The following is a 16,847-nucleotide window of genomic DNA, read 5'->3' as shown; positions in this document are numbered from 1 at the left end:
CCAACTTTCAAAGGAGTGGGTGCGACACCGACATTAGACATGAACTACATTAACTACATAGTATCAAAGTATAAAAATCTCAGTAGTTTTCAAATCCCTTGAGTAACATACTGTATAAGTACCTAATCCTAATTTTTTCCAACTGTTTGGCAGCACTACTTATAAAAACATTTAGTTACAAACAATCCACTTACATCGTAATTCGCTTGTTTTAAAGCATTCCGCGTCTGGAGAAGATGTTACAAAGCTGTAACACTATTCAAATTATCTCGGCCAGATCAAAGGGAGAGTGACAGTGTGAGACATTATTCAATCAATAAAAAGCCTCGACTCTTTCAAACTTGACAGCTGGCTGTATAAACAATTCGATTAGACCGCGGACAATATTTTTGGAACTCCTGCGTCGGTGTGACGTAGGTGTGACGTCATAACAATCTGATTCACCTACTGAGTATCTAGATCTTATACACTCGGCATCAAATAAATCGCACCTCCCGCGACAAGCATTTATCAAACGTATGCATCCCCACTTTCCACCAACATTGGTACCATTTGAAAGCCTAGTTCTAAACTTCATTTCATTAAAGGAAAGGTTTTTACCCCAAAAATGTGTCTTTACAAAGACCCAGAGTCACTTCTTCAAAAAATAGGTAGTTACGCTATAGGCATTTTTTATGACTATAAAACTGTTAAGTGGGGATTAATCGCTATCCATCTGTTAAAGAGGACACGTGAGATCTTTATTTGGTTTTGTAACCATAAAAATTGGTCTAATTGATCCCAGAGGTGAGCCCAAAGTGAGGTCTATTTTCAAGTCACATTTATGGTATATGTTAATCATTTATTTAGGAATGAAATGTATTTTTCTTTAAGGATATTTATTGGGCTTTCAAATAACACCAATATTGTTGGGGTAGGTACCGTGATTGTGTCAGAAGAAAATCTTTAAAATTCGCGTCGCGGAAGGTGCGATTTATTTGATGTTGAGTGTAGTTTAGATTTATTAATTGCTTGTTGTTTTAGGAGGGATTTCGTTTTGTGGAAGATTCCTACCTTCGTTAATATGTTGGCTTTTAGACTTTAATTGAACCTACCGTAGGGTTGAACTTATTTGATTTAAGTATCTTTTCATATTACGCATCTATAACTGGCCCTAAACCACGGTAAACGGAGTTAGTGCTAAAGTGTTATTTAAAATTGACACCTTTTAATGACCTTTAACTGGTCGACAAACATCGTAAATCTGTAAACAATCAACGGCAATCGTAAGTGAAAGTTATAATTTCATCATAATTTAGATTAAGGCAGTTAGAAAATTAATGAATATTAATCAAATTCGTTTACATTTGAATTGATACAACAGCGCTACTGATGTTTTTCTTACGAATAACAGTAAATAACGCGCTATATGGCACCTGGCTTCTGGTCTATAAAGATAAATATAATGGTGGAAAATGTATAATACAGTAGGGCCAGTAAAATATGATAGCTTTTTTGGTGAAATCGCTCCCATTACAACTAGGTACTATTAGAGGCCGGTAGATCTATTCCCATAAATAAAACACTGAATACTCAGCTTTCACATTATGTTGCCTTATTTTTAATACAACTCGTCACTTAGCACAAAAGCGCGGGGAGTTATCACCGCGAGTCCCTCTATTCTAACGTTTGATTCTAGCGTGATACGACTATAACAGCATCTCATTGGCCACAACGATACTGTTATTTTAACGTTTTAGATTTTTCATAATTAACAGTCATAGGAATACAGTGACACAGTAAGTTTAGTTAGATGTGCCATCGTCTGTACCTGTGCCTGAAGGCATAGTGAAGCAATCATGCATCTAACTAACTATTGTTAACTATAGCTACGTATTTTCTAGGCTTTTCCAATAAGTAGGTATATCGTAGCCTCATCATTTTTTATACATATAGAATAAGGTAGGCACTTTAAGTGACATTCTTTCTAGCATGGTATATTATACCTAGCCTGTAAGTGCCTTTTCTCGCCTTAAAAAGGCCCAGGTTATAGTGTTCGGGAAAGCCAGCAGAAGGCAGCGAATTACAGTCCCTAGCTGTTCGCATTATAAGAGTCATGCCCGTTAAACCATCAATCCCTATTTTTTAAGTGACCCCTATTGTAACACATAACAGGAATTTTGTTTACATAGGGGTCACTTAAAAATTAGGGATTGATGGTTAAAACGGGCATTAGCAAAACACTTAGTGCGAGCTGGTGGAATGATAATCCAAAGTTTAATCACGCAGTTTTCTTTTCTCCCTGTTGCCTTGAGGTTACTAACTCTACTTCGTGTGTAGTCAATAAGTAAAATTGTGTCACCAACAAACCTGTTTTAATTGTTTTCCATCGTTCGCACGAGTGAGTCAGCGTTAATTGGAGGAATTTGAATTAATTACAATAACAAAATGGATTCTGTCACTATTTTATGGCTATGATGGAAAAACGTACGCGTGTGTGAAAGGTTGTTATTATGTCAATAGTAATGTAATTGATAAAGAATAATGTTATTCATGCATAAATTAGTTTCATATGACTAGAAACATTTTCACAGCTAAAGAGTTAAAAAAAAAACATGAGAACGTCTTTTGCATTATTTATTATGTATCTGATACGATAAAGGTTTTTCTACTTTACCTATTAGATTTTCTTATGAGTCATTGTAATATTTATTGTCTTAAAGACATTTGTTATTTTCCGCATTGTGAATATGGATGTATATTAAAAGTACAATGGGTTTCCACTTCCATTTGAGACAATTTTCCGAATGGTTTCTCGTTTAGAATAAAATCTATTGAATTTTCCGCTTTTAGCACATTGGAAAATTGCATGTACTCGTACCATGTACCATGGGTCTTACCAAAGTGCATTGTTCAATAATCCTAATATAGGTATTTGTAAATAGAGGATATTGTAATATTAGTATTGACTTTGTTTAAAGATATTTACAGGTGCTATCGGAATTAATTAAGTGCATTCTTACTTTTTTATGCATAACAAGGCAGGTATTTGACCACAATCGCACCTGATGTTAAGTGGGATGCAGTATAGGATGGTACATATCTGGCCTGTAAGTGCCTATTCACTCTCGCCTTGAAGATGCCCGGATTATAGTCTTCGGGAAAGACAGCAGCAGGCAACGAATTCCAGTCCCTAGCTGTTCGCATTATGAAGTAAACTGTAAAGAGTAGTTTTCTAGACTAGATATAACTAAATTACTGCAACACTAAAAGGCTTGATTGATAATAATCTGGTATTACTGCACCAAAAATCACAAATAGTACAGTAACTTGTTCTTCAACAAACATCCTGTAAACTTTACAGTGTAAAGTGTTATTTAAAAACTAAAAATATTGAGTCTATTTATTTACTGTTTGAAGTTCATCGACACATTTGTTTATTTCAAGCACCAGATATCAATTAAGCCTCTTAGTATTAATAGTAGCATTGAACTCTACAAGTTATTTTCTATTAGATGTGTTGAGAGCGAGATGCTTCTCACGCCATATTGTTTGGTTCGAAATTAGGAACGACTTTACTTTGTACAGTTAGCGTTACAAAGCTTGTGATACCTACCCAAAGTAGCCAAATAGTTTGCAACAGGTCTTTGTAACAATTGGGATAACGTTTTGCTATCAACTTTTTGGCCAGTTTGGGTGTCACGAACTACACTCGACATCAAATAAATTGCACCTCCCCGCGATTCAAACGTATGCATCCCCACTTCCCACCAATATTGGCACCATTTGAAAGCCTACTTCTAAACTTCATTTCATTAAAGGAAAGGTTTTTACCCCAAAAATGTGTCTTTAGAAGGATCCAGAGTCACTTCTTCAAAAAATAGGTACCTAGTTAAGTATGGCTATAAAACTGTTAAGTTGGGATTAATCGCTATCCATCTGTTAAAGAGGACACGTGAGATCATTCTTTGGTTTTATAACCATGAAAATTGCTCTAATTGATCCCAGAGGTGAGCCCCAAGTGAGGTCTTTTTTCAAGGCACATTTATGGTATATGTTAATCGTTTATTAATAAATTAAATGTGTTTTTCTTTAAGGATATTTATTGGATTTACACCAATATTGTTGGGGCACCATGATTGTGTCAGAAGAAATTCTGTAAAGTTCGCGTCACGGAAGGTGCGATTTATTTGATGTTGAGTGTATTTTACGCTGACTGTACCCACACATTACTACTCTGAAGCATTAATATCGAAAAAAGTGAAGGCATTTCGAATGCCTTTGCTGCAAAAAATGAATCAAATGACAAAGATGGCTTTAAAGCGCGGGAATTCCACCCCGCAAGGTGGACCGACGACCTCATAAAGATGTATCTATACTAATATTATAAATGCGAACGTAACTCTGTCTGTCTTTCTGTCTCTCTTTCACGCCTAAACCACTGAACCGATTTTAATGAAATTTGGCATAGAGATAGTTTGAGTCCCGGGAAAGGACATAGGATAGTTTTTATCCCGGTTTTTGAAACAGGAACGCGCGCGATAACGTTTTTCTGTGACAGACAAAATTCCACGCAGGCGAAGCTGCGGGCGGAAAGCTAGTAAATAATAATTAAAAGATACATACCATTAACTCCAGGGTTGTACTCCTCCTCTTTGGACATATACTGCGGGCTCTCCTCCATGGGAGGGTAGGGCACGAATCTCGGCAGCATGATGGACGAATGCGCGGGCGACGGCGAGCGCTGCTTGCTGAGGTTGAGCGGCGCATCGGGGTCGGGGGGCGGGGAGCGGGCGTTGGCGGTGAGCTGAGCCAGCTGGGCGGTCGCTGGCCAGGGCGAAGATGACACCACCTGGAAGATTTGGCGCTTTAGAATTTGAAACTCTTCAAGGCGAGAGTGAATAGGCACTTACAGGGCAGATATGTACCATCCTAGACTGCATCCCACTTAACATCAGGTGTGATTGTGGTCAAATACCTGCCTTGTCATGCATAAAAAAAAACATCTAAGGCTGAGTTGCGCCACCTAACTTTGACCGTGACTATGACGATAACCGGTGTTTTTTGTATGGAGAATGACAGATTTTTGAAGTTTGTCAAAGTTAAAGTAAGATGGTGCAACCCAGCCTAAGAGTTTTCTAGCGACTTGGCCCATTTTTAGCTCCGTCCACGGAAGTCTTTTGAAGAGGCTTTTAATATTTAATGACACATTTTATTCTAAACAGCTTGTCTATCAACTTAGATGGAGTCTTCCGTCCAGTGACTTGGCCCACTTTTAGCTTCGTCCATGGGCCAAGTCGCTGGTTTGAATTTTTAATTCCTTCAGTGACTGAGCCCACCTATAAGAAATTAAACACCAAATCAACATCTACTCTAGAATCTTAGAGTTGGGCCCAGTCCAGTCACTGGAAGAAAAACTATATAAAAATTCAAACCAGCGATTTGGCCCGTAGACCAAGCTAAGAGTGGGCCAAGTCATTGGAAGACTCCATCTATGATAGATAGGTAAGCTGTTTAGAAAAAAATGTGTCACTAAATATAAAGAATTGACACTTCGGGTTAAGGTAAGTATTACTTAGGTACTACGTTTATTCGTACGAAAAGCAAAATTAATTCAACTAACAACGAATTTCGACTTTCTCTTCTTCATTTTGTAACATTCAATCTAAACTTACTTTTTTACTGATTTATTATGACATAAATTTTTTTTATTACATTTAGTGATAAAAGTACTTTTGAGTGATTGTTATTTATTTTGTTCCAGTTTTGTCCAAACCCGAAGAACTAGTTGCCCAACATCACCTAAATCTTCTCTACGCATTATGCTAATCTCCATATTAAATTACTTACCATAATAAAACTAAATCAGAACTACACAATAAAATTGTCAAACACAATTTGTTATATAAAACAGCCGCGGGCAAAACCTAAATTAACACGAATAATGTGAGGAAACCGACACTTGAAACTTTTAAGAAAGTTGCAAGTTTAGTCCACCGGTCTTGTTGAACAATCGGACTCATCTTTACGTAACTATCTATTACTGGGACCATCAAACGCAATGTTTATAGTCAAAACTCGATGACAAATGGTGGAAGGGTACACCGAAAAAGTTAATTATAATTTTACATAACAAACACCGGTTTAGGCTTGGTAATTAGTACAACAACTTTCATTTCGAGCGCTTCTTCAAGATCTGTAAGGTGTTTTGCGTGATGTAACACATGCTTTAGTTACAATCGCTGACGCTCTAGAAACCATCTTGTATTCTAGTTTTCTATCGCGCATAATTATAATCAAATACAATTTACATAACAGTTATTTAGAGATCATTTTGGTAATAAGGACTTGGATTTAACAATGGTAAGTCTATCTGTTCATTTCTACGATCAATTCCCATTTTGTTGCAATCTGAGCCTTGAATGCTGACCATTTGTTCTCCAAACAATGCTTTGAAATCGGGTTTGGTAAACTTGTCTTTATTAATAGTTGTAACATGATCGTTGGGTGAAGCAAGATTCTTTTCTCATGCCACGGCTGGTGCATCTTGGGTTGCATAATTAGTATCAGGTGAGGTAAGAACTAATAGATGCTCTGATGATGTATAATAGACGTTACCTAACCGCAGAGATGTTAACGACCACTGTTCGAGCGAATTGTAAGTTGCGTACGCGGATTTGCAAATGGACACTTAATTGGTTACATTAAATGAATTAGAACAAATGCTCAGTCTTGATTAGCGATGGGAATCGCTTGGATTAACTACAAAATTTTGCACTTGTAATCAGTTATGATGTTCCTTTCAACAAGCAACCGACTTGCTTTGTCCTTTATATTTTCCTTATCAAAAAAGTCTTATCTAATCTTACATTTGGAGGCGCCGCGCGGCGGTGGCTGCGGTCTCATCTGCTCCAGTAAGTAAAGGCAGCAGCGCGAGCGGCGGCCCATGCTGCCCAAGCCGAACCAGCTCCTGCTGCTCAGTGTCTACAGTCCCCTGACTTACGTTTGGAGGCGCCGGCGGCGGCTGCGGTCTCATCTGCTCCAGTAGAGGCAGCAGCGCGAGCGGCGGCCCCGGGTACATTCCATGCTGCCCGCGCCGAACCATCTCCTGCCTCCGAAGCTGCTCCTGCTGCAGTCTCTGTATCTCCAGCTCGGCCGTCACATTGCCGATGTTCTGAAACAAAAGAATTCAAAAATTCTGTACCGTTCTTTGTTAAATGCTTACTTACAAGTGCTACATTTATGATTCTACTAGCTTTCCGCCCGCGGCTTCGCCCGCGTGGAATTTTGTCTGTCACAGAAAAACTTTATCGCGCGCGTCCCTGTTTCAAAAACCGGGATAAAAACTATCCTATGTTCTTTCCCGGGACTCAAACTATCTCTATGCCAAATTTCATCAAAATCGGTTGCGAGGTTTAAGCGGGAAAGCGTAACTAACAGACAGACAGACAGACAGACAGACAGACAGACAGAGTTACTTTCGCATTTATAATATTAGTTGGGATGTAATAGATTCCGGTAAAGCGTTTTTACTTAGTTTTTGACGCTGTTAATATGATAATAAACATATTCTTGGCGTTATTATGAAACTTTACATGGATGACCACCCTCATTTTGTATAATAGTTTTAGCTACCGATAAATAATTTACTCGTACATGAGTCTTGTTTCATACTTCAGGACCACGTTAATAAGGCACTTGCTACAAATTACGGGACGTTTTACATGTTTTGAAAATAATTACAAAGGTACAAATGAGAGTAAAAAATTGGTTTATAATATTTATACTTACAGGGTGTATGAAAATAGCGCAGTAATAGAAATTATGTAATTAGATGTTGAAGCAGCAACTTTTTACTATGATGATACATCGAAATCGTTAACTATTATATCGATACTTTGATGGATGATCAAGTAAGATCACGAAAAAATGAATTTAATTTCGTCATGTGGAAAGTTGTTGTTTAATTAGCATACCTATAAGACCGCATCTAGTACAGTTTTGAGGAGTTTTTTGTACACCCTGTAAGTATGTAAATAATAGAGCGGTGTGTAATGAATCCTGAAACGTTTAGTGCTCCCAAGAGTGTTAAAACAAAAGAATCCGACGCCGACTGGTCCGAGACCTCGCGCTTTCGGCGATCACTCTTAACGAAAGATCTTTCCTCGCGAAATTCGTCCTCATAAAATATTACACACTTAAGCCCCATCGCGACAAAGAAAACGCCAAAATGCCCGCACAAATCAACTGACGGACGCGCACTAAATCTCCACGGCAGTAAAGCAAAGTTCCAAAAAGACATACCGATTAATTGCCCGAAGACTCGTGACGAATAACACCATATACATTTTATCGGCTCTTCATTAAGACTGCATTGAATTGTTAATGGTTGTACGAGTAAGACGTTATAAGGTGACGAAATTGAAACAGCTCGACGATGGGAGCTTCCGCGCGAACGATCGTTTTGATGCAAATATGAAAAGAGCACTTTAGCATTTCTTTCGCAGTCTGACGCGAGGCATCCGAGTGAATCATGGCGGTGGAGATGAAAAAGAAAAAGCACTAATGGAAGACAAAAGCGAATGCATAAATAAACATGACATAATCGCGTGTACGAATAAAAAGAGCGGGCCTGTAATAGGTATCCCCGCGCGACGCCAGCGCCACCGGTAATCGACCAAGTTTTTCCATCGGCCTGACAAATTGCCCTCATAACCGAACGGATTAAACTTTTTATTAAAAACAACAAACTGAGCATAATGTATGGGCGTAATCGGCAAGGGACAGATGTTCCCGAATAACGTACGCGATTTATCTAATGTAAAAAGACTTTTATTTAATAGCTCGGCGGAGATGTCCTAGCAATTGGCGCTTATATTTTACAGCCGACCGTCGTTTTGGCATTTCGACCGCGTTTTGATAGCATTATTAATGTTCGGGATGATATAAAAATGAGATTTTTGATAGAGGTGACCAGCTGGCGGCTCAATTTATTGTTGTGGGGCACAGGTGGAGGTGGAGCGGGGATGATGGAGTGGCTGCGATTAGAGTGCGACAATGGAAGTTCTGCCAATTGAACAGTTGGGCGCGATCACGTGCACGCGCCGATGTCCGATCAATAAACATGGCGGCGGTATAAATAAACCGGGAACACATACGTCACTTGTCACAGCATCCTTGGCCGAGCTTGTTCACAGAAATGACGAATGGGCGTACAATGTATTAAATTCTATAAATCCTCATTAAGCTATTACCAGAACCGCTGACGATGGAGATGAAAGCATGGATTAGAGAGCACATCAAAAACAATAAGCCGTGGAATATATTAAGGACAAAGACATCCGAAACGACGGCCGGACATGCCATGACATAATTTATAAAGCCGGCGCCGATATCAAAATAGTGCGTTCCGTGGGGCAGGCGATTCTAGCCTTTTGGTGGTTGGGTTAAGACTATTAGTGCGGTAAAAATGGCGAGATTAGGCGAAAATGCGGGACGGTGTGTAATGAAACAGACGTCACATTGACGTAAGCGATGCAAGATCTTGGGTGAAATCATAATATTTACTGTCACCGGTGGACACGTCCTCGTTTCTGGATAGATTATTCTAATCGTAGAATTGGGTTTTGAGTAATTCAGATGTATTATCGCGTTGTGTAATCCACTAACGAAGGCTGGTGCCAGTGGTCTACCGTGTCTGCGAGATATGATGGAGTGACCAATAAAACATTTTGTAATTTCTGCTAATTCTGCGACATATTATTTAACTTCAAACTATGTATAATTATAATCAATTAGAACATTCTCAACGTGAGGAATATGAATATTAATAACGTGTAGTGAGATTGAAAGATTATTTATTTCTGAATGGCCTAGAGCTCTTTGATATTATTAATATGTGTCATATCTTATTTTTGAGTCTACTCCACTCATTTTGTGGAGCTTTCAAAAGAATTTTATTGTGTCATTTAAATTCTTTCTCATTTGCTCTTTTAATGCAAGACAGGAATTTTAATTTGTGATGATCCTAATTAAAATTAATTTTGCTAAATATAGCAAAGGCAATTAAAGTGAAGTAAAATGTTTAAAAAGGGCTCGATGCTCTTTGCACTTGCGTAATAGATTGCACTGGGTTAAACTTTTATGAGATTGCTACGATCGTTTTCAAAACATTTTGAACCCTACTCTCTTAATTTTAAGGGGTGTTTTGGTTTTTTTTATTGTGTGTCCCAAGCGGCATGCACTCAGATACAAAAGTGTTGATAATTTGAATAACGCGGGACAAAAAGGGATTACAATCGGCCTGGGTCGCGCAGGGTTGCCGCGGAGGGCATTACGGACAGCGATGACATATCAGGATGAATCGCTAATGCATAGCCCTGGACAGGGGATGTGTGGAGTCCCCAAATATACTCAACTTATTTTTCTATAATTTGGAATTAAAAATTTGAAACAATCAGATACCTTGTGCTAACAAGGTAATTTGATAAAATATTATAGTTTGTCATCTTATCATATCTATCTCATCATTAGTTTTTATTAATTGCTAGATGAGTTATTGTTTTCCTTATAGCTTTTCGCGTAGCATATTTGTAGATGCCTTATCAGATTTATCTTACCTATTAAAAGTTTCTGTGTGGGAAATATTATATCAAAAAATATCTGAGTCTACACTCAGAAGAGAAGTCATCTGAGCATTTAAAAATTAACCTTATAAGATAGTGTTTGTAAGGCACTAAATAGATTTACGTTAAAAAAAGAAAAGGAATCCTACAAGATAATTTATTATCATAATAATTTACTGCTCATTTATATCACTAACAAGAGAAAGAATACCCATAATAATTTCAAAACAAAAAAATAAATATTTAAGGGTCTCCACGCCACTTTGTTCCAGTTTAAATGCATTTTAATATCGACAACAGATTGCACAATAATGCTTTGAATTAATTACGCCGCTGAGTTGCAGTATCGGCGTGTTTTGATGCGCGTGCGTCGGCTGACGACCCATGGGAATTGTTCTTGTACATTTGTAATTCGTTTTGTGTTGCCAAAAACAGTTTGAGTTTAATAAAAACAATGAGTACTTATCAAGCATCTTCTTTTACTATCATGTGGACACTTTCCCCGGGATAAACTTGACCTTCACTGGTTGGGTTTTTATTGGCGGTCAAGTTGTAAATTCTGGCTACACAGGAGTTAGGCAGTGGACAGATTTTATTTGACATGAATTAACAAGACTAACTTACCTACTCTTTTCTTTGAATAATTAGATACTTAAATTAATACCTACTTACCCAATTTTTATCTTTGCTAAAAGGCGAGTTTTAGATTGTATTTTTTGACCACTAAACTTGTATTGTTAACCACTTTGGTTTATTTCCCCCTTAGGAAAAAAACCGTAAATTATATGGTATATCGAAATTGATAACTAAGGCTGAGTTGCACTTGCACCATGTTACTTTAACTTTGACAAAAAATCTGTCAAACTCCATACAAAACGCACCGGTTATCTATCGTCATAGTTACCGTTAAAGTTAGGTGGCGCAACTCAGCCTAAGTATCGTAGAATCTACTTAGTCCACTTAAAAGTATTTCCTTCTGCAAATATGTATTAAAAAAAGTTGAAAGCTTCGAAAAATAATCAACTCCTACAATGTAGAGAATAACTCTCACCGACAGTTTATCCAAAACGCCAATATTTCGGCTGTCAATACGCAAAACATGGTTTTCACAAAATCACTGTTACAAGCCAATTAAGCTGTCAGTGCGATTGTGAAATTGCAGCAAAGGGGAACGCACACGGGTGCGTGCGATCAGTATTTTAAAGCTGTATTTATTTTCAAAATTAAGTTATGAAATAAAAAAAAACTCTTAGAGATACCACAACGGTAAAGCTTTAGATATTGAAGTTTTGTAGATTAGAGCTACCTAATTATTTTCATAAAAATATTTAATACGAAGTAAGAGTGCAAGAGCCCGTAAACCCGAAATATTGCGATTCAAATGCAATCGTACCTATTTGGGCGAATTTTATTAAAATTGAGTTTAATACATAATTTAATTAGCCGTATCTGTGTAGTCAAAACAAAAAATCTGCCAAGGTAAAATACCAAACATTTTTCTATATTTAGTGAAAAACTAAAACTAATGAGCTTTTTTGCAGTGTTATAAGCACTATAATAATTACGCAACAAAGTTTTTTTTTACTATACAGTGTACACCCATCTTTACAAGTTTTTCGCCTTCCCCGCGGGGGTCATTTATCGCTACATAACTATATTTAGGGTCCAACAGAGGGGTAGCATTGTTTGTTTGTCTGTCATATCGCTAATTGAAGAAACTCCATACAAATTGTGAACTTGTACCAAAATAGATTTCACCCTAATGATGTTACGTTCAATTTGATTTCAATACATCAAAATTGGCAGTAATTTTGTTGTTATTTTACTTTATAGGATCAAATTGAAATGTAGGTACGAGAATCTGAATTCTTGAAATTGGTTGTTAAATTAGGCATTTGTGTAGTTTAAGTGGACTATGATATTATAGCGTTATTGAAAGCAAATTTTGTTAAGCATTCATTCAATAATTCATTGCTTGTAGGTATTTGTGTCTGTCTTGTTGGTAATCCTAAGTAAATAAAATTAATCCAATGATTTACAAAACAGATAGAACATAATTTTTGAGGGAGACATATTAATTTTAAGGTAACTAAAAAATAGCAAGTAACGTTACTTGCTTTCTTTTGTTACCTTAAAATGCAAGAATTACCTATTCAGGGCCCTCGCTCACGGCGACTTTTTGTAGCGATGTAGTCGCGCTCGCGCTGCTGTAGCGGCGTTAGTAGCGCGTTGGCATCACTTCTGTAGTGCGTTGCAAATGCGACTAACGCGCGTTAGAAGCGATGCTGTAGCCGTGAGCGAGTGCCCTTATTCTCATATACGTTAGGTACATTACATCACGCGTTAATTACACTTCTATTGATTGGCACGTCTACACTTAATCTTAAATCATTTTCCATTACTTCGATTGCGGTTCTATTCAACAATACAGATTTCCACTTGACCATCGATTCAATGCTGGATGATTGTCAGTTTCTGCTAAACAGATGCTATCGCTGCCATACTGCGCACGCTGCAATGATTATGCACAGTTTGCAACGTAAAATATGATTGCACGATGACTATTGCTTTGTCTGAGCTTGTTAATGTCTTATAATGAAAAAGGTACATTGTTGTGAGGAGGAAAATGAGATTGTTATTTTTAAAGGATGCTTTAGGGTCTAACTGAGTTTTTATTATGTTGGAATCACTAAAATTCATTTTGATTATGATTAAAAACTTAGTGGCTTGGAAGACGGCCTTGAATGTGTTTTTTCTACATAACAAATCAATACATTACTAGTTTTTTCATTTTATCGTCCGTCCACTGCTAAACATAGGCCTCTATCAATGATTTCCATATTGACCGGTTGGTAGCGGCCTGCATCCAGCGCATTTCTGTTACCTTTGTGACGTGTCGTCGGTCCACCTTGTTGCGTTTTCATTTTATATTACATTAAAAAAAACAGAATATTTCTGTTGTAAATGAATTATGAAGATAATTATATCGTTGCCATGTTTTCGGAAATCAAATGCAAATAAAAATTAAACAACTCTAAACGTAGAATCAAGAGACTCCCAAAAAATCATCAAACCTCCTTCTAAACAGCAAATAAACAAAAGGGAATCACTTCTCACCCCCAAACCACAGAGCAGAGTGCGTTCGACGCGTGCGCATCGATGGAGCCCTCGACTTTTGTTGTCTATGGTTGCCGGCACACAATCGTGTCGGTCACGTGTCGTGATCACATCAACGCTAATTTGGATGTAGTTTTTTTGGTATTGTTTGAGAGAGCCAGTCTAAACAATGGGAAAGAGAAAATGCTTTCTTGTATTACTCTCGTTCCCACTGCTGCAACTCCTACGTTGCCATGATCTTCCACTTAATTGTAAATATACAAATCAGTAAATGCAAAGTTCTTCCCAAAACATCAATCAATCATGTTTAAAAAATTTATTATGTTTAAAGGTTTGTATTCATCATACTTACGAATCCGCAACCTTAAATAAATGAAGGACTTATACATTCATGATAACATAATAAAGAAATTATTAAAGAGATCATAGAATTGGCTAAAATTATCTGTGGACAAGGTCCACCGCTAGTGACGTAATAAATTTAAGAAAAACTACACTATAAATTATGTGATCAATAAAAAAACAAACTACCTGATTTGCGATCAATAAAAGAATCCTCAAGCCCTTCAATAAACAGAAGTGTCGGGGCACGTGCCGATTACACGATAGAACCAATGCTCCGCTAATTTGGACAAAGCCGCGGGGGACGACTAGCTAGCGGACAAGTGCCACATTCTACTTTCAAATTCAAATTCTTTATTTTTTTGTTCAAGTGCCACTTTGATGTTCGATTGTTTTACATAAAAAATAGTAAGGATTTTTAGTTCATTGTGTAGTGACTAAACAATAGCAATCAGTCGGTCCGTTCGAAAATTCATTTACCTAATTATTAATATTAAAAGTTTTTTAGTTGTCAAAAATAATGAGCAATGATCACAAATGAAATTCCAGTAAATCAAACAGTTAACGCAGTAATGGAATATAACTGGTTATAAAGGCAATAATTAAATTATAAACTACAACAAACATTAAAGAACTGAGATAGAGGTTATAGGTCAGAAAAAGTACCTTTTAATCAACACTATTTTTAAAGTTAACTAAAAATAAGATACGCTAAAGGTATAACAATAAACTTAAAGATTAACTTATAAAAGACTTCATAAATCAGAATTAAGCTCCCGCACAATGCGGCATCTGTTTTTAATTTTTTACGAACAAACTAACAAAGCGTTGGTGACATCCGGGAGACGCCATTTAAGTTATTAGAAACATATTTGTTTACTCATTTATTTGTGTAAAGATTTGGCATTTAACGGTATGGTTAGCGCCATGTTTTAGGAATATCATGATGAGATCAAGTCAAAATTATTTACAGTGTTTTGTTTTGTCGGAGATAGAATATTACCTCTGACAAAGCAAAACACAGTAAGTATTCTACTTCTACTAGAAAAATACTCCAATAGATGTTAAAAGTATTCATGGGAATAAAAATAGCTAATAATTACATGTACGTAATGAAGATGATCTAACTTTCAGATGGTACAGACGACAGCACATAAAGTTAGCAAATTAAGTATTTAACTAAGGTAGAAGTAATGGTTTTGGCCATCATTATACCCCGGCACCGTTTGGTCACTCAAAATTTTAACCAATAAGTAACTGGCCAAAACATATTCAGTAGCCACAAAAGGAGTCTCTACCTATTCTATGTGCTATTTTGTAAAACAAACGTATAGTCAGACTTGCAGTCTATTTTGTCTATGTATAGTCAATAAGTGTAGCTGGCCAAAAACATGTACAGTAGCCACAAAGGGGAGGGTCTCTACCCTATGTGCAATTTTGCAAAACAAATGTATAAATCTTAACTTTCTGTGCTGTCATCTATACCTAGACAAAAACATGGCCCTGAATCGCTCCACGCACCGCACTGGCCACTCTACCGTGAAAAATGTATCAAAACAACATGACGATAAACAAAGCTACCAAATCCGGGGGGACCGCCCTCCCAGCTCAAACGGCAAAACATCCCCAACCCCCCCTCCACAGAATACGAAGGCACAGAAGGTCCTATCACGCGTACATCATAGTCTAACATAACGGTTAGGTTTGATTTAAACGGAGGCAACATAACCCTGAACTTGACTGGCACTAAAAATGCACCATGTTTATAAAAATCTTTAAGGCTGTGTTGCTCATCTTACTTTAGCTTTAACAAACGTCAAAAATCTGTTATACTCCATACAAAAAATACAGGTTATCGTTATTGTTAAGGTCAAAGTTAGGTGGTGCAGGCAACTCAGCCTAAGTCTATGAAGAAGAAGCGCCAAGTTTCTCTTTTATGTTTTCGAAATATTTTCTTCCCGTTAAACATCTTTTCCACTAATCTTTACGATGGAAAGAATCCTATCTTTTCTTATCTAATTTTGTATGAACAATCATTGACCTTATGAGTCCGTGATAATGAAGTATTTGGCAAGATTGTAATAATCACCTTAATCCTTTAAATCGATTGGAACTAGTGTCAGTGATTAATCTATACTATCTATACTTCTATTCTAATATAAAATGCGAAAGTAACTCTCTTCCACGCCTAAATCACTGAACCGATTTTGATGAAATTTGGCAGGGAGATAGTTTAAGTCTCGGGAAAGGACATAGAATAGTTTTTATCCCGGTTTTTAAAACAGGGACGCGCGCGATAAAGTTTTTCTGTGACGGACAAAATTCCACGCGGGCGAAACCGCGGGCGGAAAGCTTAATATAGCGGAGTTACTGCGGGTAGTTCTACTTTGTACCCTCTACCCCCCTTTCTCGCCTGTCTTGCCTCTTACCTCTCTTGCTTATTCCCGCTGCTCGTCCTCTTCAGTATTTCTTTTATTCCTTCCTCTTATGTTTATTTTTGTTTTCCGTTAGCCAGCGGAAATAATAGCGTTGGGAGTTTGTGGACATGTTTTAATTAACATTTCATTAATTATTATGAAGATGATGAACTTTATTTAAAAATATGATTTGCATCAAGTGTTGAACTTAATGTGAACAATAATTAAATTAGGTAGGTATGAGATATTTATTATTCTTTATGTTATATTTTGTATTCTGGGTTACAATCCTGGCCGGGCTAAGATGCGCGCCATGATAAAATCTTATTGATGATTTTAGACGACAAATATATTAGTTTATCGACAA

General features: G+C 37.1%; 1 protein-coding gene across 1 annotated transcript in view; it reads right to left on the bottom strand.

Annotated features, from left to right (window-relative positions):
- The window catches only part of Sox102F (transcription factor Sox102F), a 162,876-nt gene that overhangs the window by 10,456 nt on the left and 135,573 nt on the right, over positions 1-16,847 (bottom strand). Inside the window, exons 4-5 of the mRNA XM_028313376.1 lie at positions 6,983-7,153; positions 4,606-4,831 (exon numbers count right to left, since the gene is read on the bottom strand). Coding sequence (XP_028169177.1) covers positions 4,606-4,831; positions 6,983-7,153 — 397 coding nt within the window. The remainder of the gene's footprint in view (positions 1-4,605; positions 4,832-6,982; positions 7,154-16,847) is intronic.

This window comes from Ostrinia furnacalis, unplaced genomic scaffold (assembly GCF_004193835.3).
Source record: "Ostrinia furnacalis isolate ACB-3 unplaced genomic scaffold, ASM419383v2 OfSCF0312, whole genome shotgun sequence".
Taxonomy (NCBI): domain Eukaryota; kingdom Metazoa; phylum Arthropoda; class Insecta; order Lepidoptera; family Crambidae; genus Ostrinia; species Ostrinia furnacalis.
Note: the sequence above shows the minus strand (reverse complement) of the source record. Positions and strands in the feature narration are given on the sequence as shown.